At 54.2% G+C, this 23,279-nt stretch overlaps 3 protein-coding genes across 11 annotated transcripts; 2 read left to right on the forward strand and 1 right to left on the reverse strand.

The window, feature by feature from the left end:
- Nucleotides 1–792: 792 nt before the first annotated feature.
- Nucleotides 793–9,597, forward strand: LOC142093998 (butyrophilin subfamily 1 member A1-like). 6 transcript variants are annotated; one of them, XM_075175785.1, is made up of 10 exons: nucleotides 794–1,893; nucleotides 2,962–3,309; nucleotides 3,855–4,136; nucleotides 5,162–5,266; nucleotides 5,846–5,866; nucleotides 6,513–6,533; nucleotides 7,193–7,213; nucleotides 7,683–7,703; nucleotides 8,186–8,218; nucleotides 8,672–9,597. In XM_075175785.1, exons 1-10 carry the CDS (start codon nucleotides 1,809–1,811, stop codon nucleotides 9,187–9,189), a joined length of 1,455 nt encoding a protein of 484 aa, XP_075031886.1. In that variant the 5' UTR covers nucleotides 794–1,808; the 3' UTR covers nucleotides 9,190–9,597. The 6 variants fall into 6 exon arrangements, with proteins under 6 accessions (XP_075031889.1, XP_075031886.1, XP_075031887.1 ...); XM_075175788.1 differs by lacking the exon at nucleotides 8,186–8,218 and having other exon boundaries at nucleotides 793–1,893; XM_075175786.1 differs by lacking the exon at nucleotides 7,683–7,703.
- A 240-nt stretch (nucleotides 9,598–9,837) lies between these two features.
- GP1BA (glycoprotein Ib platelet subunit alpha) lies at nucleotides 9,838–15,964 on the forward strand. 4 transcript variants are annotated; one of them, XM_075175766.1, is made up of 3 exons: nucleotides 9,838–11,176; nucleotides 12,287–12,360; nucleotides 13,422–15,964. In XM_075175766.1, the coding sequence occupies exons 1-3, from the start codon at nucleotides 11,125–11,127 to the stop codon at nucleotides 15,579–15,581; spliced, it is 2,286 nt and encodes a 761-aa protein (XP_075031867.1). In that variant the 5' UTR covers nucleotides 9,838–11,124; the 3' UTR covers nucleotides 15,582–15,964. The 4 variants fall into 4 exon arrangements, with proteins under 4 accessions (XP_075031867.1, XP_075031870.1, XP_075031868.1 ...); XM_075175769.1 differs by lacking the exons at nucleotides 9,838–11,176; nucleotides 12,287–12,360 and adding an exon at nucleotides 12,367–12,506; XM_075175767.1 differs by lacking the exons at nucleotides 9,838–11,176; nucleotides 12,287–12,360 and adding an exon at nucleotides 12,513–12,839 and having other exon boundaries at nucleotides 13,280–15,964.
- Nucleotides 15,965–18,398: 2,434 nt separating this feature from the next.
- On the reverse strand, nucleotides 18,399–22,191 carry KLHL33 (kelch like family member 33). Its single transcript, XM_075175283.1, has 4 exons — nucleotides 21,489–22,191; nucleotides 20,338–21,271; nucleotides 19,751–19,921; nucleotides 18,399–19,172 (listed from the first exon to the last, which is right to left on the reverse strand). The coding sequence occupies exons 1-4, from the start codon at nucleotides 22,009–22,011 to the stop codon at nucleotides 18,596–18,598; spliced, it is 2,205 nt and encodes a 734-aa protein (XP_075031384.1). The 5' UTR covers nucleotides 22,012–22,191; the 3' UTR covers nucleotides 18,399–18,595.
- Between the last annotated feature and the right edge of the window lie 1,088 nt (nucleotides 22,192–23,279).

The following is a 23,279-nucleotide window of genomic DNA, read 5'->3' on the forward strand; positions in this document are numbered from 1 at the left end:
TGGTCCTGCTTGAAGCTCGCTGCAAGCACACAGCACTCACACACTCATCCCGCAGGCTTCCCGCACGTGTGGGCCCCCGGACACCAGCATGGACCCTCCACCTGCCTGATGCCCTGCCTGGACCTGGGGAGTCCGACTCACCAGGAGCCAAGCGCACCGACTGGCTCTGTTTTACCCACGGGCCCTTTTATAGCCCTTCCTGCCTGTCCCCCACCTTTTCCTCCCTGATTCCCTTCCACTGCACATGCCTTTAGCTGTTCACATACTTCCACTGACACCCCCCAGTATCTGGAACCCCCAGCTTTGCATCCTTACAGTCGCAAAAGCCAGGCTGGGCTGCCCTGAGGTGATGCCGGCAGATTTGTGATAGCCCAGCGATTAGCATGAGTGATGATGTTGGTTTATTGTACCTATCATCTCCACTATCATTTGTTGGCCGGGTCTGTGTCTCTGTACGCCTCTCTCTTTTCCTTGACGTCCCTTTTGGCAAGGTCCCTGATCAGGTCCCTTTACCCGAGCAGATGCTCTCACCGCCCACGTGTCCCCACGCTCCTGGCTGGGGACAGGAGGGTGCCGGACCCAGCTGGGGCTGCTTTCTCTGAACAGACCATCCTCGACGGCCTCGCCTCTTGGCCGGGCGGGAATTGCTTTTAAGCAATTTTTAAGCTAGTGCTGGGCTTTGCTCCCAGCCCTGCGCTGCCCCTGGGCGTGAATCCCAGCTCCCTCACCTCCCCCCTTCCCACTGCTGCCTCCAGGCTCTTTCTGGGTGACGTGCAAACCCCTGCCAGTAACCACCCCTCCCAGTCCGCCAGAGCCTTGGGAGGAGGCCGCGATACGCAACCGTGGAGGGTGTCTGTGGCCGTTGCCAGAACAGCATTTCTGGAGCAAAAGCATTGCCAAAAAACCCGAAATGACTCAGCTACTTTCATTTTTGAGCAGCGGCAGCGCAGGAGGAAACGGGTGGCAGGCTGGGGTGCAGAGTGACGTTTTTGTTTGGTTTTCGGACAGGGAAATGCTTAGCTTGGATCAGGGTGACCCCTCTGGACACACCGGCTGACGGCTGAGCAGCTCCTGCCCTGGCCCAGAGCCCATGAAAAAGCTCAGGGCCTCAGGTACGTGGCATCTCTCGGAAAACTGCGGACTGAAATAGCTTTCTGCCATCTGCCAAAATTGGTCCTGGTTTTCACCCTCGTGAACAGAACCGGGACTAAGTCAGCGAGTGATAAGAGGGTTCAGGGGGGTTCAGAGCAGGGCCGGGTCCCGTCTTGGCTGGGTGTTGAATTTGTGGTTTGGTTATTTTGCTTTCCCTGGTCTGAGACCTCCCGCCCTTGGTGCAGTGGCAGGGGATGTGCTACCGAGTCCCAGATCTGCCCCAGAGGAGGAGCGTGCGGCCCCAGCTCCACGTGCATTCCGGCTGGGTTTCTCCTTCTCGTCCTGCGCCTTTCATTCCTTCTTAGGGCTGGATAAGAAAAGCAAGGGCTCCATATTAAAGCGACTGCCGCTTTTTCATGGAATTAGAGGGGATGTTGCAGCTTGTCCTTTGTTTCCCCGTGGGAAATTCCTAGAACTTTTTATACCGGTCAGGTACTTTGTATGTGAAGCACATAGAAAAGTCAGGCTGATGATGGAAAATCGATTTCAACCTTCGGCATCTGAGGCTCTTCCCTAGACATTATAAAAAGGGGCTGCAATCAGCAATAAACCCGTTTAAAAGTGAATTCTGCCTTTTTTTTTAATTCTCTTGTTTCTCCTCCCTTTTGCCCTTTCCGTGTCCTTCCCTGTCTCCAGGTTGTGCAGCAGCGAAGAGGATGCCCTCCGGTTTCCACCTCCACTGCTCTCTGCTGGCTTTTATCATTTATGGTTTAGTTTTCCAAGTTCACGAGCTGCAGTCAGGTAAGGATCCCCCTGGTTCTTGCTGATCCCTGTGGCGTTGCTTCCAGCCTGAATATCTTCCCAGCTGCCCGTGCAGATCCTCCCCGTGAATGGCAGAGCACAGGGCAGGGTCAGGCCCTTTGCCATAAACCTTGTCCACTTCTGAGAGCGCCAGCATCCCTCTGGATCCTGGTTTATTCCTTCGGCCATGTCAGCACAGCCTCGCTGAACTCAAGTGGAGATTAGATGATGCTGATGAGTTGATTATAGTTTGCTGCCATTTCCCTCCCCACTTTCCCTGCTCCCAGCACATTCCTGGCATGTCATCGCTTTACTGGGCTGTGTCCAGGGTGCACTGGACCCTTTGCAGAAGCAATTCAATAAAGGGAAAAAGCAACAACGAAAAAAATCTTTTAAAAGATATTCTGGGCTCTTTTTCTGTTAGATTGCTGACCTGAAGCAGCTTCTTCAAGGTAGCCCTGGCAAAAGATTGACTTGAAAGTTACCTTGCCAAAAAAAAGTTGATTTGCTTTTGTTTTTCTTCAACCAGAAACCACTTTCTGTGTGAGTTGAGTGGCCAGCTTATTAATAAGCCTTTTTTTTAATTTCCAAAGATGCCCGGACACCTGAGACATTTTTATTAGGTGTGAATAGCTGAGGATATTTGAGTTTTATTTGTACCCAAGTTGTCTGCTTTCTCCAGCCAACCACCCAGAAACCTTCCAGCCACTTCCTTCCTTCTTTATCCTGCTTTCTCCCCACGCTGAGCAGCATGGGCAGCACTTGTCCCCTTGAGCACAAATCATCTTTTAGGGATTTGAAGAACTTTCAGGGCAGCACAGGACCGGGAAGCAGAGGAACAGGCAGTGGCCTGGCCCCAGCCCACTCACCGTGCTGCATGGCAGGGGTCCCTCTCCCAGCCCTCCCCTCAATGCCTCGCCTCCCCCGGCGCGGTTACGCTCCCAACGCGATGGCATGGCACGGCACGGCAGCACACGAACTGCGCGGAGCAGCATCCGCTGGTTTTCCAAGCTCAGTCACCACAGCAAACTCACAGTTATTTCTTCTTCCTCCGGGGGTTTCTTCCAGCGCCGCTCAATGTGACGGGACCCCCCGGCCCCATCACCGTGGCCATGGGCGAGGATGTGGTGTTGCCTTGCCGCGTCTCCCCAGAGCAGAGTGTGCAGGACATAGAGGTGATCTGGTTTCGGGAACACTTCTCGCCCTTTGTGCATCGCTATAAGGGGGGCCAGGACCAGTACGGGGAGCAGATGCTTCAATACCAAGGGCGCACTGAGTTGCTGAAGGACAGCCTCACCAACGGCAGCATGGACTTGAAAATTTTCCATGTCCAACTGTCTGACAGAGGGAATTATACCTGCTTTGTTCACCGTGACTCGGATTACGACGAGGCTGTGGTGGAACTGAAGGTGACAGGTCTGTGGTCCGTGTCCCTGGTACCTCTAATTTACTTGCTCGTAGCCAGCGCTCTTCTTCCCTGTCCTTCTTCCCAGCAGCAATTTCAGGTAGTTGCTTTGGAAATAGGGTTTTATTAAGTCCCGCAGTTGAAAATACCAAGAAGGTCTCAGGGAGGTAAAATTGCCTACCGAGTGGCCATGAGGAGCTCGTGAGATATGCTACCTACTTCAGAAGTGTTCTTGATATTGTTTTCTTCATATAAGTGGGTGTAAGAAAAAACTTGGCATAGGGTAATATAGTAAAAATGTTTTGGTTCGTGCTTTTATATTTTAATATGCAGGCCTGCAGATTATTTTGCTGCAGTAGTAGCCTCCAGAGTAGAACTTTGAGTTATGTGAAAAAGACTGCAAGAAATGTCCTGACGCTTGTTTTTAAAAAAACCCTGGGATTTGTCTATGTCGAAGTTCATCCCTTCTTGTCAGGCAGAGGAACAGCCAGGCCACCCTATTCCCCCGATATCCAGCATCCTGCAGGATCACCCGGGGGTCTCTGTTTTCCTGCAGCCAGCGGCTCTGCCCCGCTCATCGCGCTGGAGCGCTACCAGGACGGGGGGATCCGGGTGGCCTGTCGCTCGGCCGGCTGGTACCCGCAGCCCCAGGTGCTGTGGCAAGATCCCCATGGGCAGCATCTCCCATCCCTCTCGGAAAGCGTTACCCGGGACAAGAGCGGCCTCTTTGCAGTGGAAAGCAGCATAATCCTCACCAGGGGCACGAACCAGAAACTCTCCTGCTCGGTCCGACACGCCCTGCACAGCCAAGAGCAGGGATCAGCTTTTTACATATCAGGTGAGCAGAGGACGAGTTAACGTGTCCGATGGGAACATTGCGCTCGGAGCCCGCCACCGGCAAAAAATCTCAGGTGCGTTTTGCGGGCTGGGTGTTCATGCATCAAGTGTATTTTGCACATTGCGTGTGCAAACAGCTGTGGCTTTTGGCAGCGTTTGTGCTGGTGCGCTGCCAAATTCACCAGTTCTGTCTTGAAGTGCACGTTTAGGGGGAAAAAAATACAACCCTTGTTGTAGCAGAGTTTCTATAGACACCTGGGTTAAATACAGGTGGAATCAAACAACAAAGGAGAAACCAACCCGAGCCCTTAGTCTCACCTGCTGTGAAATCCTTTTCTACTGGTTTGGTATGAGAAATAAATCATCGTGTCTCATTTTAGCATCTGCATATATTGAATATATTTTTATTTCTTCCTTGTCACACAGAAAAGCTCCCTTTTTACTGGAAGATTGTTTTGGGGTGGGGAATATATCAGAACAGAGATGCAGTGGTGAACTGGACTAACCGTACATCAAACTGCACCGCAGTATCACGTGCTTTTGCGCGGCATCCTTCATTCCCTTTTTTACTTTGGGAATGAACAACTTTGGGAGACTTTCTTTCCCTGGGGGGCCCGTGCCTTTCTCCTGGTGATACTGCTCTGCACTGGAGTGTTGCTGTCGATGCATATGTTACCCTATTTCTGATCCTATGTTGCCTAATGAAATTATAATTTTTTTTCCCAAAGGAAAAGAAAACATGATTTAACTAGAAATAATTTGGTTAGAAGTCCTTTTTCCCTTTAAAAATCCCCTAAAATATATGCTGGCAAAACGTCATCAGCCTCAGACAAGTGCTAAATTGCCAAAACGGATTTTTTTTTTTTAATATTATTTTCCGTTGGTTTGTGGAGTACAGTCAGGAGCTGATTTTCCCCCTCGATGGGATTCAGACCTGCTTAGGATGAGCTGTATGAAATAGAAATAACCTACTTCCTGTTGCTGCTTGCAGAGTGACCTAACCCCTTCGGGGATTTTATTTTTCAGATCCCTTTTTCCAAAACGCCCATCCTTGGATGACCGCCTTGGGCGTGGCCCTGGTTGCTGTGGTCGCTCTCCTTGTTATCGCTGTTTATCTATTTAAAATTAAAGGTATCGTCTGGCACAGTGTTTGGGGAAGGGCGCTGGGCGGCTGTCCTGCTCAGCCACCGCTGGTTTTGACAGAATGGGTTTGAGAAATGCCGGGAGGGTCCCGCAGTCTTGTCTCGGTGTCTTGGACACTTGTATGGTGCCAGGGAACTTAAAGACCGAGGAATTTAATTTCTGGCAAGAAAAGAAAGGTTCTTTCTCCAACAAAAAGGCTAGCTAAGAAGGAAGGGGGCATTACAGCGGCGTGAGCCAGCCGTTCCTCTGCCCCAGCCAGGGGTGGATTCTGCCCGCAGAAATGGAGCAATAATTTGCTTGGCCCTGCACTTTTGGGGGCCTGGCAGGGCTTCCTTTCCTTCTGAAGGACCTCTCTGGGGGTAAATAATACAGAGGATAAAGGGAACTGAAATCCTCTATTTCTTACCAAAAGAGATGGAGCTGGTGTGTCGTGCAGGCACTGCAGCACTTCCAGACCCCGCAGCCTTTCTGCCTTGCAAGTGTCTGTAACTCCTACTGTGGTTTAATCAGTGCTCTTTGGAAGGGATGATTACTTAAATTATTTACATTTCTTTATTTCCTTCATAGGAAAGCATGAGAAAAAAATAGGTAAGCTTTACTTTTCCATTTTCCAGAAATCGGAGTATTCCCTCAAATGGAAGAATTCATGGGGCACATTTCGGCGGGACAGGGGGGAGGGAAACGGTTTGGCTAGCGGCTATAGAAAATTGTGAAATTAGTTTATGAAATTATGAAATTATGAAATGGTGTTGTAGTTTTAAGGAAGATCATTGCAGAACCAAAGAAAGCGTGAAGAGATGTACCAACAGTGAACTTTGCTTTTCAAAGGTTCTCAAGGTTCTTCCCAAAGCTGGAGGAAGCATGTTTCATTTTGCAGGGGCCGCAGCTTTGTCGCAGCACTAAAAAACCACAGGGGCAGGATGGTTAGGTGGCACTGAAGGGGAAATTTAACCCATGCTCCTCCCTTGTCAATGCAAACCTGCCCGTTCACCGCTGCCCGGGAGCTGGAGCCCTTGCTCAGGTCTCCAGCAACACAGCGCTGGCCTCTGCCCAAGGTGGGTTCAGGGAGGGTGGGCAAGATCTCCAAAAGTTCTGAGAAGAAAGGTCTTGAGGAGCTCCTGGGCTGAAGTTTTCCATCGTGAGCAATTTCAGCCTCCTCCCCACCCCAACAAGTGTATCGGGGAAAAAGGAATCGGCTTTGGTGATGATGCTCTGTTCTGGTTTTGCTTTTCAGCGACGCAAGAGGCAGAACTGCGTAAGTCTCGCTCCCCGTCTTCCTGGTGAAATCCTCTGTGAAAACTTTCAGACTTTTTTATTCATCCTCTCATTCTGTCTGAATGTTCTTTTTAGGCAGATACTTTACTTTCCTCTCCCCTGACGCCCTAACAGTGTGAAAATTCACTCTGAAAAGTCATTAGGATTTTTTCCCTGAGTGACTGTCAATGCTTTTTAACACTCTCATTTTAATTTAAGTAGTGAAATAGTACTGAAAAGTTATTGTTTTTTAGGGGAAGATTATGGAAACCTAAGCTGTTGAGAATTTTCCTATAAAAATGTAGATTGTTTGATGACCAAGAAACTTAAAAAAAAAACCAAAACACTTGAAGAGGTCATATATTTTTGTTTGTCTTGCTTGCAGCTCATAGAATTGCCAAGAAATAGTCCTTTAGCTATTAAAAATGAGCTCTTGCTAAATTGGTGCTAATGCAGGGGGAAATAAATGATGGGGAAAATAAATACAAGTCAGCTCACTCAGGAATCATGAGCATCCTTGCAATCAGAGTATAAATCAGCACATCTGCTCCCTTCATCACAGCCTCTCCTCACCTGTGTGGTCCTTTAGCTGGGGTCCCAGGGAAGGGGAGTCAAGTAGTGTCAAGTAGTAACTCGTGTGTGTTTCTCTTTGTTGTTCAGGGGACTGTGATGCAGAAATTGGTGAGTCTCCTTTTCTTCCTTACAGAGGACTTTTTACACAGTCTGTATAGGGTGGTGGGTTTTTTTTTTTCATGTTCATTTTTAAAGTATGAAGTGAACCAAAAAGTGGTTGGGGGATAGGGGAAAAAGGAGAGAGAATTTGAGAATCAAAAAATTAAAGATCATTGAAGATGGTGTCTGGGGTTGGGGGTGGATGACTGCAGCGGTGGTGCAGGCAGGGTGAGAGTGGCCTGCAACAGGTCCCTTGCAGGTGAGGGACCTCCCAGAGACCTTTTCCTGCCTCAGATTTGAGCAGGACAACCTGCCCCACCACCTGCAGAGCAGAGCTCCAGGCTGGGGGTGGGAGAGGGCTTTGCATTGCCAAGTGTTGGCAGAAACCTGCCCTCCCGCACGTGCAGGCGGTTACAGGAGAGGTTGTATCCAAATCAGTATCCCACAACCCCTTTGTGCTATCTGTTATCTATTTCAGAGAAGCAAGCTGAAGAACTTGGTGAGTATCGTTCTCCTTCCTACGTAGGAGACTCTTCAGTTGGGCCATTTTCTCATCTGGGTTTTGCATGTATGCCCTGGTTTTGGTTTTCCTTTTGGGAAACAAAGAGGTAGCAAATACTGAACTCATTTCAGAAATGTGTTCCGTATGTGTTTTTAAGCTATTCCCTGTAATTCTTCTATACTAAGAAGAAAATTCTTTCAGTTTTCAAAGAAAGTACAAACAGACCATAAATATATATCTGAATCAGGACAGGCAGCGTGATTATATTTGTAGAAAATGGATGGAGCCCTTTCATGTAGCTAGACATTGAAGTTTTGAAGCTACGTGCTGTGAGATGACTTTCACAGATATAGCAACAATTCAGAAAATGTGCAACTGCACTGGCATATCATTATTCTGAGCTAATCCAGTACAAGTGTGTTCAGATTACCTCTCATCTGTGGGTTTTTTATGGTTTGTTTGTTTGTTTTTTTTCAAAGCATGGAGAAGATATGCAGTGCCTATAGAAGAAGGTAATTAAAGTCTGGTTTTCAGGATGCTGAATCATCTTCCTTGCTTTGATCTCCCTTCCTGGAAGTTCCCCTCCCGCAGTTATGCTGGTGGGACCAGGAATGCTTCTGCCAACCCTCACTTTACGGAGGAAGTGTAACACTTGGACTCCTTGTTCATTTGGTGCATGCCCCAGTTACGGGCAAATCTGGAGGGTCCTGGTCCTCTGAGCAGTGCTGGCCGCGTTTTAGAGACGTGGGGATTTCTTCAGCCGATCCTCTTCGCTCTCTGCTCGATGTCATCTCTCTGCTTCGTTTTCTGTTCCTTGCACTAATATTGTTATCTTGTGCAGCTTCCCATGCCACAGTCTGCCAGCTATCGCTTGCACCCTTTTTCTTCTTCCTTATGCAGCCCCAGCAAAGAATCTCTCCTGGGGTGAGCTCTGCCCTGATGTGTTGACTCCATCTCTCCTGCAGTGAACGTGGTTCTGGATCCAGACACAGCCCACTGCGACCTTGTCCTGTCTGATGACTGCAAAAGTGTGAAACGAGAAGACACGCGACAGGACATCCCCGATATCCCTGAGAGATTTAACCCGTGGCGCTGCGTGCTGGGCCGTGAAGGCTTCACCTCGGGGAGATGCTACTGGGAGGTGGAGGCGGTGGATGGAGGAGGATGGACTGTAGGGGTCTCTAGAGAAGATGTGAAAAGAAAGGGCGAGATTGAGTTTAAACCGGAGGAGGGCATCTGGGCAGTGGGGCAGTGGGCAGGGCATTTCCAAGCTCTCACATCCCCTAATCGTACTCTCCTTCCTGAAATCCAGACTCCCAAGCGGATCCGGGTCTCTCTGGATTATGAAGAGGGACGGGTGGCATTTTTCAGTGTTGATGAGGAGATTCCCATCTTCACATTTCCACTGGCATCATTCGAGGGGATGAGAGTCCACCCTTGGGTCTGGCTGGGTCCTGGGACGTGGCTCAAAATGTGGCCCTGAGTAAGGGGAGGGAGTAAGAGAAAGCTTTTTCAGGGGACCTCAGGAGTTCAGACTCACAGAAGGATTTAGGTTGGAAGGAACTTGTGGAGGTTTCTGTTGCAACCACCTGCTCACAGCAGGGATAACCTCAAAGCTGTTTTAGGTGTCTTTGGACCTTGTTCAGCTGAATTGTGTAGGACCTCCAAGTGTGGAGATCTCGTTACCTCTCTGGACCTCTGTCCCGGTGCTGCACCTCTCTCAAGGGGAAGAATTAACCCGTTATGTTTGGTCAGAGTTTTCCCAAGTGCAACTAGTTACTGTCACCTTTTATCCTTGCTCTCTGCTCTTTGAACAACTCTTCAACTGAAAAGATACTCCCGCAACAGGGATCGCTTTTTAAATGTACAGAATAAAGTTACTTCCGTGGGATTTGTCTGTATGTGTGTCAGCACCAAATGTCTGTGCCTGAGGCATTGTCTCCATCTCCTTTTAGCCTGGGGAGAGTTGCACGCACTTTTGAGAAAATGGTTCACCACATCCTGCAGGAGACAACGAAGGCGTGTCAGTGGGATCGGCCCATGGCTGTTCTTGTCCCCACACCTGCCTGCAGCACAAGCCCAGGTGACGAGCTCACCTGTGACCAGGAGACATCTAACACTGCGAGGTGGATCCCACCTTTGGTTGCTCGTTCTGGGGGAGGAAAAGCTGCTTTTGCTTACAGTGCTGAGGAACCTGGAGCAGGCTCAGAATGTCCCATGTGGGCTGAAACAAAGCTGGAAAAACCAAAAATTCATCTGAAGAAGGGCATCTCATATTGAGGCATGGTTTTGGGCAACTCCAGATTATTTTGCTGCAGTGGAAACTACTACCTGCAAGGGGAGGATAGAAGTATGTGCTTCCTCTGAGGCCAGACATGCTTTTGCACCAGATCCTCCATTCAACGGATATCCAGCAAGCGTGGACCTTCCCAAGGGCAGGCTTCACCATTACTGCTGAATTCATGGACTTCTTAGAAATGAAAGAGGATGCACTTGCGTGTGTGTGAGGGTAGGTCTATTCATGCTTAGCCCAGGGCAGCTCCATCCTTCCACCATGGAGGAGCCCGGAGCTCAGAGATGCTATTAGGGCACCTTTCTCTCCAGGGCTGCCCAGCCCCCAGGAGTAATGCTCTCAGAGGCTGGTAGTCACGTCTCAGCTTTGTTCCTTGCTGTGCACAAATCCACACGATGCAGCAGATGCCAAATCAGCTGTGAGGCCTGCAGTAGCTGAGGGGCTTGTGGAAGAACCCAGTGACAGAGCACTCCAAAGCCTCCTGTGAACAATGTGACAAGTCTACAGGGACAGGCAGCAGGAGGGTGGCACCTGCTGCCAGGGCTCTGGAGAGTGGTTGGACGTTCGTGTCCCTAAAGAAGGCTGGTGGGAAGGTGAAGATACAGACCCTGCTTTCTGCGCTGGAGCAGGAGCACCGTGCTCCTCAAGCCAGGGGCAATGCAGTTGCATGTTGCTATGACCCTAAGGCACCATCACCTCATGATCTCCTTCCTGTTTCCCAGAGTCACATACGGTGTTGGTGAGGTGCTAAAGGCAGTGGAAGCAGCCTGGATCACCTCGTTCCCTCCAAACCCCCACTTGAAACAGTCTGTGGGTGCAATCAAGGTTGGGGTAACAACCTCATGGGATACCGACCTGTGGGAACAGGCTCTGGAGCAGGGGAGGAAGCTGATGGGCAGGATAAAGGAGTGAACCTAGGACAGAAATGAAAGAGTAGACTGCAAATGTGGGGCAAAAGCATCGTCGCTAGCAGGATGGCTGACGTAACCCTCATCTCCCTCTTGACTTCACCTGAGGGAAGCAGGTTCAGCAGGGAGACACCATCCCTGCTCCTTTGCTCTCCCCACCTGGATGTCAGGACCTCAGGATCTCTCCTGGCCTCCTCCTCACTGCTCATAACCAGCCATGGGAAGAGTGTGCCTGCAGATGACTCCTGACCTGTGCACCCTTTCCTCCGGTACAGTGTGCCCCTTCCCCTTCAGCAAGGCTTGTGGCAGGGGACTGCTTGGGTCTTCTGCTCCTTCTCCTTCAGGGAGTGAAGCAGGTGGGGTGAAGGACCTTTTGAAGGTTCAAAGTGTCCTACTGCGTTCATTCACCTGGAAAAGGCAGACAGAGAGGCAGAAGCAATGATAAGGGCTGTGGGTTGGGAACGTGGGGCCGTGGCATGGAAGAACGACTGGTGGCGTCATGGGGGATGCTGTGGGCCCAGGGTAAGGGTAGGAGTAGTGCTGTGGAGGAGGGAAAACCACATGCAGGATTAATCCCTGGGATCCTATGAGAAGGCCAGGGTTACATTTGCTCTCTCCCTTCCTATCCCCTGCTTTCTGTTGGAAATCACTGATGCAGAGCCAAAAAACAGCCCCCCAAGTTCTGCCTCTGCTGCTGCCTCCAGCCCTCTTACTGCACGCGGAACTAAAGTGCCCTTGCAGTGAGTGGGCTGGGGGTGAGGGAGAGGCTGGGAGAGGAGGCGGGAGGGACAGCTGACCCCAGTGGACCAGAGGGATATTCCATACCATGCAGCGTCACGCTCAGCAATAAAACTGGGAGGGGGGGAGTTTTTCCAAGGTACCATTGCTCGAGGACTGGCTGGGCATTGATTTGCTGGTGGGAGGTGGTGAGTGAACGCTTTTGCATCACTTTTTTTCTCTCTTTCTTTCCTTCACTCATTAAACTGTCTTTATCTTGACCCACAAAGGTCTTTTTGGACTTTTGCTTTTCCAGTTCTCCCCCCCATCCTGCTATAAAGGCAGTGGGCGAGTGGCTGGTGGGTGCTTAGCTGCTGGCCGGGGTTGACCCACCACAATCCACAGAACAGAAAACCAGTAGAAAACCAATATCTCCCCTCCACTGTAGCATCTCCCCTTGCAGCTTTTGGGTGACCCTCCGCCCTGCAGTCCAAGATGCTCTGCAGTGACCTATGAGTCAGGGAAGTGGAGACAGCTCGGCTGCAGAAACAGGCAGCAGGAGGAATTGCAAAACCGAGCTCCTTCCTCTGCTTCTAATCTCCTTGCCTGGTCTGTGCTGCGGCTTCTCCCATAAATGTTAAAGCTGCCTCTCATCTCTCCAGAAGAGCCATCCCCATTTTTCCTGGCAAGCCAGAAAGAAAGGATCCCTTGTCTACACCACAAACAACTGGCTGAGGTACTGTGCAGAAACTGTTTCTCACTGGTATGCCAACTAGGCTGCGGTCCCCAGGTTGAGGTGCCTTCAGGATCAAAGCCCAGAGCACGCTGAGGAGGAAGGTGCAGACATTTGTGCGAGGGACCCTTTTCCCGGGATGTAAAAAGGTGCGGCACTGGGGGCAAAGGGGCATGCAAGGGCTCCTCCTGGGTGCGACTCTCCCTCCTTTACTGCACAGAAGCAAGAAATTATGCAGCCGGTCTCTGGTTGAGACTATTCCAAGGAGACAGTGGTGTGGCAGTGCAGTTAAAGCGAGGACTGTGCTGAAGGACAGGAGATGTGTTTGGCTGCTCAGGAAGCCGCAGCTCCCTTCCCACAGCTGTGCATGCTGATAGAGAGCCTGGGCAGCCCCGCCGCTGGTGCTGCCGCCAGAGCAGCGCCCAGCCCTTGGGCAGGAGGGAGGCAAAACAGCAGGAGAGCAAACGCTGGAGGGTCCACGGGTGAGTCCTGGGGAAGCAGCGTCCTTTGGGGGTCGGGCAGTCAGGGTAGCCACGTCTGTGCATGGGAATTTCTTTTCACATGATTCGTGCTCCTACCTTGTGAACTCAAATCAAGGAGAGGTCTCAGCTGGCGTTGGGTAAGAGCGTATTCAGGGAGCCTCTTCCAGCACACGGCTTTTCTGGGCTGGGGTGGGTGTGGGATGTGAACACTGCAGAGCCACTGCTTTTGCAGTGGTGAGGGCAGCAGTGCCACCCCAGCAGAGGTGGCACTGCCATGAGGAGGCGTGTGAATCAGGTTCTCCCTCCCACGGAGGAGGATGAGGTGAACAAAAGGCCAGAGATGGTGTCTCCTTGCTGAGCCTGCTGCCCTCCAAGGGTGAGATCACAGGGTGGGTGCTGGCAGAAGGTGTGGGACTCATCTCTCCTTTCCATCCTCCCAGGGAGGAGCTGTGGGGCTCAGAGGGCTCCCAGAGGGTCTGGTGGGGGATGCCAGCTCTGTTGCAAACGGTGCTTGCGCGTGAAGAAAGGCGGCGTGTAGGTGCGTGCCTGCCTGTGCCCACGCCTCTCGGCTCTCCCCTCCAGGCCATGCAGGTCCTTGCCCTGCTCCCGCTCATCCTTCCGGCCCTGCTGCCCACCGCCGGCACTACTGACCCAGGCCAGCCCTGCCCGTCGGAGATGAACAAGGTCAAGGACCTCCTGGAGGTGAACTGCACAGGGCAGGCTCTCAGCGCGGTGCCCCCAGACCTGCCCACGGACACGGGCATCCTGCTGCTCAACGCCAACCGCCTGGTATCCCTCTCCACCGCCGCCTTCCTGCCCCTCACCCAGCTGCAGGACCTCGACCTGGCTGACAACGGGCTGGCGGCCCTGCACACCGGGTCCCTGCTGCCATCCCTGAGGGAGCTGATCCTCTCCCACAATGCGCTGGGGGCCCTGCCCGCCCTGCAGGGCCTGCCCGCGCTCACCCACCTGGCCGTGGCCCACAACAGACTGGTGACGCTGGCCCCGGGGGCTTTCCGCGCTGTGCCGCGGCTGCAGGACCTGGACCTGCGAGGGAACTGGCTGCGGACGCTGCCCCCGGAGGCTTTCGTGGGGCTGAGGGCTCTCAAGTACTTGGACCTCTCGGACAACCTCCTGGAGGAGCTCCCCAAGGAGCTGCTGCAGGATCTGCAAAACCTGGAGACCCTCTGGCTCTCAGGGAACCGCCTGCAGACCCTGCCCACCAACTTCTTCCCTGAGGGGCACCTCTTTGCGTACGTCTTCCTCACCGAGAATCCCTGGCATTGCGACTGCGACCTGCGCTACCTGCGGGCCTGGATCTGGCAGAATGATGGCAGCGTCTATCAGCCGGAGCGGGGCCTGGAGAAGACAAAGGTGGAGGTCGCCCCTGAGAAGGTGCTGTGCCACAGCCCCCCTGAGCATTGGCAGAAGCCCATCATCCACTTCAAGCCCAACTGCGGCAGCTTGGGGGATGCGGATGAGGAGGAAGAGGATGAATACGATGATGGGGAAGAAACGATGGAGAAAGCTACCACAATCTTCCCCCCTCGTCCACCAATCCCCAAAGAGCACACTACCATGCCCCATGCTGTTACCTGGCCTCCCCTCACTACCACAAGACCTCCCCTCAGCACCCCTTGTAGCTCCAGCCTCGCCCCAAGCACTTTGCTTGTGATGCCTGCAAGCACCAGAGCTCCCAGCACCACTACTCCTCCGCCAGCCAGTCCCACCGCCACACCCACACAGACCCCCAGCACTGCCGCTGTCCTCATTGCTGCTTCCACCAGCACCCCACACAGATCCGCCACCCTCGTCTCCACCACCTCACTGCCAACCACTGTGAGCACCAGACCCCCCAGCACCAGCAGCCGTCCCCAAACCATCGTCGCCGCCAGCACTACCAACACCTACGCCACTCTCATGGTGTCCACTGGCGCGTTTTCCACCACCTCCATGGCAGTGCCTTCTACTGCCATGCTAAAGGCCTCTTCCATTGTCAGATCATTTCCTCCTCTGACATTGACCACACCGGTGGTCTCCACCACCATGCTTTCCACTCACGCCCCAATGCTGCCAGCTCCCCTGGACACCACACGCTTCACCCAGCCTGCACCTTCCCCTCCACCTGCACCTCTCCCCCTCTGCCCGTGCTCCACCCCAGGACTGGCCGTACCCATGCTGCACTCACAGGCAGGTGGGGAGAGTCCGCAGTGGGGGCAGTGGGTGCTGAGGCATTGCTGCCTATTGCACTGGGTGCTCTACCTGGCCTCCTTGGCTCTGTTGGTCCTGACCATGCTGGCTTTAGCAGGCTGGCTGGCATGGATGTGTCTGGTGGGGTGGCCCTCCTGGCACAAGTCCCTCAAGACCCAAGAGGTGCAGTATCCGCTGCTGAGGTGGAAGGAGTCAACAGGAAGCCCTGCGATGCATCTCAGCAGCTTCAAAAGCCCCCTCCAGCGTCCCACATTCTGTACCATCAAGGAAGTAGAGTTGTGCCCTGAGGTCACTTACTGCACGATTAAAGACCTGGGGATACAGCGCAGTCCTCCTGCAAGTTCCTCCTTCTGCACCACGAAGGAGCTGTGGGTCCACCACAGTCCTCTGAATGTCTCATTCAAGTCCTTCTCCAGGAAGCTGATGGTCACAAACCTCAGCACCCTGAGGACCCCTTCTGCTTACAGCCTGGACAGGGGTGTCAAGGCCATCGGTCATGTCAGAGTGAAATATGCTGGCAATACCTTGTAAATGCTTCTGCGCGTTCAGAGAAAGAGACGGAGGGTAGTGACTCTGCTTCACGTACCCTTGTTTTACAAGGGGAAGATCTGCTTGCCCAGGGAGAAGCCACCCAGCTCCTTCCCCTAGCATTACTCTCACACACTTTGAGGTTTCTAGATCTGAAATAATTACTTGGGTACTTGGCAGGGGGAGAAGATGTCCTAAACTGGTCAGTGACCGTTTGGGGCTGACACTGCCTGGTTTTGGGATGAATGTGGGAAAGCAGAGCTTACTTTGTACTCTATGTCCCAACTGCTTCTGTTCGAATGATGCACAAAGAGATGGGCTATGCTTTCAACTCAGTGCCAGGTTGTTAATCACAGAATAAATATTCTTTTTGCCTGAATTTTAAATGGGTGCTAGTTTCATTTCATTGGATCTCCCGTATTGCTGGCAGGGTACAGTGAATGACAAAATTGTCTTCAGTACTTGGAACAGTGAAGATAGAGAGGAAAAGTCCACTTATACCCAGCTTCCAGACTTTTGCCCCAAAGGTACGATCCTTCACTGTAGGATTGAATCATATGGGAAAAGCATCCCACTGCATGTCCCACTGTCACGTAATAAGTTCAGGAAACAGTAGGTGTCAGTGCCTCTGCATGACCCGTCATGGGATGGCTGGAAATGGAGGAGGGTGGGAGGCTTCAGAGGTAACTTGTAAGGGATCACTCTAGGACAAAATGTCCAGGGGCTGGCCAAACTTTGTGATCACCTGTGAAGAAATTATCCAAATATTTTGGGAGGTGCGAAAAGGAGACATAGGGGGTCATTGTCATTGGCGGGGGTCAAACGTCAGGCTGCCAGCACTGGTGCACAAATGCAGTGACTAGATCATATGAATCACTTTTGCAGTCTCAAACGCCGTTCCAGTTCTAACTGTCCCAGATATATCATCCAGCTACGGTGGGTCAGCAGGCTTTCTGCCAGATTAGTTAATTGGTCCACAGAAGGGTACGTGTGCCTGTGCTTGGCCAGCTGGGGTGCGCATCCTTCTACGCAAGTGTGTCTGCTGGTCAAGCTCCCGTGTGCTAGGGCATCTGTGGACACGCAAGCTCTGCGTTTGTAAGCAAGCATTTGTCTGTGTGTTGGTGCTGTCCTCTGACCCCACCATACTCTCTCCCTCTTTCCTGGGACAACAGGAACAGCCCCAGAGACCCCAAATTTGACCCAGAATCCCTCTGAACAACTCTAGAGATGATTGCAACAGCCCAAGAGACCTCGGCTACCCTCAGAGCATCCAGGGGACACATGGATGGCCTTGAGGAGACCCCAGAGAGCCCTATCACTTTTCAGTTTGAACTCTTTCTTTACATTGATTTTTTTACTTTATCAGATACTTTTACTACATCTTGGGACATTTTTCAGCCCCTTCTGGTCTTATATAGCAATGTTGGTGATTAAGGACGCCTTTTCTTGTTTTGTAACACTGCTGTTTCTCACATTCTTGTGCTTAGGCTCTGTGGTGGGGCAGCATGCATCAGCTCTCACCTCTCCAGGAGCTTTGACTTCCTTTTGACACTTCTCCCACAATGTCATGGCATCCAAGTTAGGCCATCAAGCTCTGAATGGCTGGAGAAGTGGACGGGTAAAAAGTGGTGTGAAGGTCACGACCAGTGGCTAGTGGTTAATGGATCATACTCCACTGTGGTGCTGGTAACATGTGGGTACCATACAGTGCTGTACTGGAAACTCTTCTGTTTAACAAACATCTTTGTCAATGACATGGAGGAGATGACCGAGTGTGCTTTTATCATGTTGGCAGACGACACCAGTTGGGAGGGATCAGTTTGTATGCTTCCAACAGGACTACCGTTCAGGAAGCACCATTCACCCTGGAGAAATGGGTTGACAGAAACCTGATGAAAGTCAACAAGGACAAATGCAAAGTCCTGTACCTTGGAAGGAAGGCCACGACAATGCTGGCGGGGGACAGACTGGCTGGGGAGCAGAGTTACAGAAAAGGACCTGTGTGTCTTGGTCGACAGAAAGGTGAACAAGATCCAGCACTGCACCCTGGCAGCAAAGAGAGAGCAACAGAAGCTTGGGCTGGGTTAACAGGAGCATAGCCAGTGGACCAAGGGAAGTTATTATCTGGCTCTGCTCGGGATAGACCACATCTAAAATACTGTTTTGGGGAGCCATGAGAACATGCAACCCTCCCCTACACATCCCAGGACCCTCAGTTCCATCCCAGGACCCCAATATCTCCCAGAATCCCCATTACCTCTGCCTCTCCTTGCAAGTCCTCCCTAGGAACCTCTCACCTCTCCACACAAGAAGCACTCCAGGTCACTGCAAGAAGCCAAGAGCTCCCAGAACCACCTAGGAACCCCAAAGCCCCCAGGACTCCCCATGCTCCCCATCTACCCTGCCATCTACCCCAAAACCCTGGCACCCCAGGACTCTCCTATTCTCTCAGGATCCCCCATGCACCCCAAGATGCCTCTCAATCCCGAGACACACACACCCTCCCCCACGCCCAATGAACGCAGACACCCAGAGCCTCAGTGCCCTCCACCCACTGCTCCCAGGGGACCCAGGAATCCAGGCAATTCTGGTCCCCACCACCACCCATCCAGGACACTCAGGCCATTGGTCTCCTGCTCGTCTCCTGTTCCTTGCAAGAAGCACCTGGATGTCTGGGCTCCTCAGCAGAAACAACAAGACCCAGATGGGCAGTTCAGGAGCCACTTTTATTCAGCCCAAGTTGGGGGGGAAATTGGGGGATTCCCCAACTCCCAGTGAAGGGGTTAAGGCAGGGGAGTGAGTATTCCTGGAGGCACAGGGTTGCAGTGTGGGGAGTCTTTGTGTCCCATGGGGTCCCCACAGTCTAGGGCATGTACCCTGGGAGTGGGGGGGAGTTGCAGGAAACCAGAGGAGGAACCCATTGTGGGGAAGGGATCTGGGGGCGATTTTGTCCCATAGAGGTGCCCATGGATGCTACCTGGGGATCCCAGTAGGGGGTGCAGAGCTTTTAAGCCCCCCTAAGTATTATTGGGGGTGTCAGGTGATCTCGAGGGGTCCTCAAGGCAGTTGGGGCCACGCAAGGCAGGGGGTATAGTGAGGACACAAGCCTGGAGGTCAGTATAGGCATGGGGCAAGGTGCCCCGGGTGATCCAGCGCCGGGTGCCCGGCTGGTAGGCATGGATCAAGTGGGTTTCCCGGTAGGTCTCATGGCTGTACCCTCCCAGTACGAGCAGCTCCCCTCCCAGCACAGCTGCGCCCCCAACTACATGGGCATGGGGCAGGGGGCTGAGGAGAACCCAGATGTCCAGCTTGGGGCTGTAGACCTCAAAGGCCAGCTGGTCCCTGTAGCCAGTCTGCCCGTCCCGCTGGCACAGCCCCCCGGCCACATAGAGCTGCCCACCCGCCTCCTCCATGATGTGCCCAGCTCGCTGGCCATTCATGGGGGACAGGACCGTGGCGGGCGCACCTGGGATGTAGCGCAGCATGGCTGCCTGGCACTGGCACGCCTCATCGCAACCCCCTGACACGTAGAGGGCACCATCCAGGGCACACGCCGCATGCCCGCACAGAGCCATCGGCAGGGGCTGGCACCTCCTGGGCAAGCAGAGAGGGAGAGGGTGAAGGGCAGGTTAAGCAGGGATGGTGACTGCCTGCCCGTCCAGGAGTTCCTGGGTGAGGCATGGCTCCTTTGACCGCTCAGCAGTCAATGCTGGCCAACACCCAATGAGCCCCAGTGGGCAGCATCAGCTAACACATAATGGATGCCCAAGGGCCATCACTGTTCAACGCTTTGTAGACCCCAAAAGACACCGTTGGTCAACCCACAGCGGACTCCCTAATGGACAATATTGGCCAACAGCCAGCAGAGCACCCAATGAACATAGCTGGAAGATGTTTAAATGATTCATCTTATTGGCAGATGGCCAACAGACCCTCAGTGAATACTGTTGGCCAAAAACTCATTCACCACCCAATAGGCATCACTGGCCAACACTCAATGACCTCCGAGGGACACGATTGCTCAACACCCAATAGACCTCTCCCAAAGGCCACTGTAGGCCCATTCTCCATTGGAGGCTCAGTGACCCAAAAAACACTCAATGGGCACCACCGGCCAATGCAAGGGGCTGCTAGGGCATGGGAAAGCAGGTGTCCACGTGGAGCAGTCTCACCTCCAGGTGTCGTTGGCCAGGTCATAGCACTCTACAGTGTCTGTGCAGTAAAGCTCCCCCGAGCTGCCCCCCAGGGCATAGATGAAATCCCCAAGTGCCACAGCGGCAAAGTAGCTCCGCCCACAGGTCATGCTGGCCAGGCGCTCCCAAGAATCATCCATAGGCTGATACCTGGGTTTGAGAGGTAAAGGGGCAAGAGACTACCTGTTACCTACAGTGCCATGAGGTGATGTTGGCACCGCTGAGGGCAACAACCCACCTACAACCAGCCAATCCCATAATGCCTTGGGGCCACATGGTCTCCTTGCATGGGAATATCCCCTCCTTCTGGGCAATACCAAACCCATAATGCCCTGAGGCATCTCCAGATAGGAGTCTCCCTGCCCTACCCCCAAAAAGCCTCTAACATCCCAGAGTGGAAGGGCACCTCCCAGTCCTACACCCAACCAATCCCAGAATGCCTTGGGGCCACTTGACCAACTACAATGGCACAATGCCATGGGGCAGCTCTAGCTCCACCAACACCTCCTCTGATCCCACAGTGTCCCGGTGCCACATGGCACCTCTAGGTCCTCTGTAGCCCTCACCTGTAGACACTGGCCAGGGTGTCATGGACCCCGTAGTAGCGCTTTCCACCCAGGACGTAGAGGATGTTGCCCACCACAGCTACAGCATGGCGGAAGCGTGGACCATCAGGAAAGTGCCCCAGTGCTCGCCACTCCACCTGCTTCACCAGCCCCACAGCACTGAGGTAGCGGTGGGCAAACCAGAGGTGTCTGCTGGGCTTCCGGGCAGCCAGGTTGGCCGTTAGTTTGTCTCCACCACAAATCACCAGCACCTCTTGCAAGCAGCGTACCCGGCATGGCAGCTGGGCCATGGGGGCCAAACTTGCTACCACGAGCTCATGGAGGACCTTTGGGTCAGCTACCCCTGCAGACACTGATGGGACCTTCTTCAGCTCCCAGCTGGACATGAGGGCAAAGCGAACAGATGACAGGACTTCCTTGGCTAGATCTCCTTGGCCATCTCCATTGGCCATAAGCCACCGGGATGCTGCTTCCAAGGCCTCCAGTTCATGGAGGACATTGAGACCGTCAGAGCGCAGGAGGCGGATGAGAAGGTGTGCAGGAAGATCCAAAAAGGCTGGTGTGGCCACCACGCTGGGGAAGGTGGCCAAGACGTAGTCTTCTGCTACGCGGCCCACCTGGGTCAGCCCATAAGCCATAGCAAATGCCAGCACGTCCAGGCCAGTTTCTGGGGTCAGGCCATGGGTGAAAACATCCAGGCAGAGGGTGAGGAGCCCCCAGGCCTGGTAGCGCAGGGAGGTCTCGGCTGCCTCCAGGACAGCAGGCCACGGCCCTGCCACAGCCCCTGTGTAGGCGAAGGAGAGGAGGAGGCGCAGCTCGGCTGGGGACAGCCCCGTGGCCAGCGGGGCAATGGGGTCGTGGGTGGCCTCCCGCATGGGGCAAGTGAAGAGGGCCCGGAAGAAGTCACAGGAGCAGCTCAGGGCCAGGCGCTGGACTGGGGGAAGGAGGAAGAACGGTGGGGGCAGAGGGGGACCCTTTGCACCATGCAGCCCTCTGGGAACCCAGGTGTCCTGGCCCCCCCACCAAAGCCCCAGCTCTCCTGAGGGGACCAGCCCCGCGGACACCTCTACCTCCTCATCCCTGCCTCATCCCAGGGGAAGCGTGCCCTGCCCCCCCCAGCCCCTGCTGGGGGACCCCCACCCCCGGCTCACCTGGGATGACCTCATCCCCTGCCCGGAGTTGGAGGTCGCAGCCCAGGCCGCTGGCGTGGAGTTGCTCCATGGCTCTTAGCGTCTCCCACTGCTCCTCCAGGGGCTTGGGACCCCCCTCCTGGGGGTCACTCTCCAGCCGTGGGGCACAGGCAGCCACCACCCGGGGGGCCCCCAGGGCCCGGGCGGCCTCCTCTACCTCCTTCTCCCGGCCATGGGGCAGAGTTCCCCCATAGGCGAAGGCCAGCACGGCCCGCCAGCCCCACAGCGTAGCCCCGGGTGGCAGGGGGACATGAGATGGGGGGCCCTGGCGCAGCTCTCTGGTCCTGCCCTCCAGGAAGCGGAGGAAGAAGGAGCTGATGGAGGCCAGGACCACGGCATGGGCCACGTCACCCTCCGGGCCCACGGCCACGTCCACCAGCTGTCCTGTGGTGCGGAGGTCATCAGCCGTGGCCAGGAAGTGTCCGGCATGGGCCCCGTCCCGCAGGCTCCACTGGGCTGGGGCCGGCCCCTCTGCAACCCACATCTTGCCTGTGGGAACACACGGAGCAGGGGTGTCAGGGTGCCGTCTCCACGCCCATGGCTGGGGACACAGGGTCCTGCTACTGGCACTGCCCCATACTGAAAGCCTCTGGATCCATCACCAAAGCCTCTACCCCACAGCTGAGGCCACCAGGAACTGCTACTGCCCCATAGCTGAATTTAATGCCCCTTGGTAAAACTGCAGCCCCATAGATGAGACCAACAGGCCATGTTGCTGCCCCGTAATTGAGGCTGATGTCCCTCATCTGCCTCATTGCTGAACCCTCAGGATGAAGCTACTGACCCACAGCCAACAGTGCCGCCCCAACTGAAAGCCACAGTCCCATAGCTCAGCCCACTGTCCCCCATCAAACCCTCCACCCTATAGCAGAAGCCACCAAGCCCTTCCCCATCCATTGCCCCTTAGTTGAAACTACTGGTGCTCCAACAGCAGCAAAGCCGCTGGTCCCCGTAACAGCTCCCTGGCGAAGCCACCTGTCCCAGCCGTTCGGTGCGTGGCCGTGACTGCTGTGCACGGCCTGTCACACGTTGTGCTGCCTGTCGCGTGTTGCGATGCATTGCACTGCGAGTTGCGTGTGACGTTGCATGTCATGCGCCTTCTTGCACTGCTTACTTCGGGGTGTGCTGATCCTCGCATGGCACGCTGTGTCACACCGCAGTGCACTGCACGCTGTCGCCCCCCCACCTTGTCACGAGTGGCACCTCACGTGTTGCTCGCTGTGTTTGCACGGTGTCGCGTGTCCTCGCTCGGGCCACAAGCTTTGCAGCCTGGCGTGGTGCATGCCGTATGCTGTGTCCTGCATCGCCGTGCAGCATGCCGCACTGTGCCTTGCCACGCACTCGTTCCTCTTACCGCCTGCCGCCGCTCCGGGAAGCTCCTGTGACCCCCCAGGAATGTGCCTGGGTAATTATAGCCCAGACAGGACACGTGGCCGCAGCCGGGAGCTGGGAGAGGCCTGGGCAGAGGGAGGTCCGAGGCCGCAGAGCCCTGGGACGGGGCGGCGGGGTCACCCGGCTTCCCTGAGGACAGGCAGTAGGGCGGGTGAAAGCTGCCGGAGTTTCTTCCCCTCTCAGGCAGCGGGAAGGTGCCGGCAGGGCTGTAAACCCCAGGTTACCCTGGGCAGGTCCTGTTGGTGGTCTCTGGCCCAACAGACCCCCCCCAAACCTTGCTCACTTCCAGAGCCCAGGGTGAAGCAGGGCCCCCCTCAAAAGCCCTTGGGTGGGAGAGAAACAAACCCCCCTGCTCTCCCA

This window comes from Calonectris borealis, chromosome 28, assembly GCF_964195595.1.
Source record: "Calonectris borealis chromosome 28, bCalBor7.hap1.2, whole genome shotgun sequence".
NCBI lineage: Eukaryota > Metazoa > Chordata > Aves > Procellariiformes > Procellariidae > Calonectris > Calonectris borealis.

What these genes read in the sequence shown, in the direction of transcription:
- LOC142093998 (XM_075175785.1), top strand. Translation starts at nt 1,809, where the DNA reads ATGCCCTCCGGTTTCCACCTCCACTGCTCTCTGCTGGCTTTTATCATT. An exon ending in AGTTCACGAGCTGCAGTCAG is followed by an intron (nt 1,894 to 2,961) that starts GTAAGGATCCCC and finishes GGTTTCTTCCAG; the next exon opens with CGCCGCTCAATGTGACGGGA. An exon ending in TTATCTATTTAAAATTAAAG is followed by an intron (nt 5,267 to 5,845) that starts GTATCGTCTGGC and finishes TTTCCTTCATAG; the next exon opens with GAAAGCATGAGAAAAAAATA.
- GP1BA (XM_075175766.1), top strand. Translation starts at nt 11,125, where the DNA reads ATGGGAAGAGTGTGCCTGCAGATGACTCCTGACCTGTGCACCCTTTCC. An exon ending in CCTGTGCACCCTTTCCTCCG is followed by an intron (nt 11,177 to 12,286) that starts GTACAGTGTGCC and finishes TCATCTCTCCAG; the next exon opens with AAGAGCCATCCCCATTTTTC. An exon ending in ACCACAAACAACTGGCTGAG is followed by an intron (nt 12,361 to 13,421) that starts GTACTGTGCAGA and finishes TCTCCCCTCCAG; the next exon opens with GCCATGCAGGTCCTTGCCCT.
- KLHL33 (XM_075175283.1), bottom strand. Translation starts at nt 22,011, where the DNA reads ATGTGGGTTGCAGAGGGGCCGGCCCCAGCCCAGTGGAGCCTGCGGGAC. An exon ending in AGGGGATGAGGTCATCCCAG is followed by an intron (nt 21,272 to 21,488) that starts GTGAGCCGGGGG and finishes TCCTTCCCCCAG; the next exon opens with TCCAGCGCCTGGCCCTGAGC. An exon ending in ACCCTGGCCAGTGTCTACAG is followed by an intron (nt 19,922 to 20,337) that starts GTGAGGGCTACA and finishes TCTCAAACCCAG; the next exon opens with GTATCAGCCTATGGATGATT.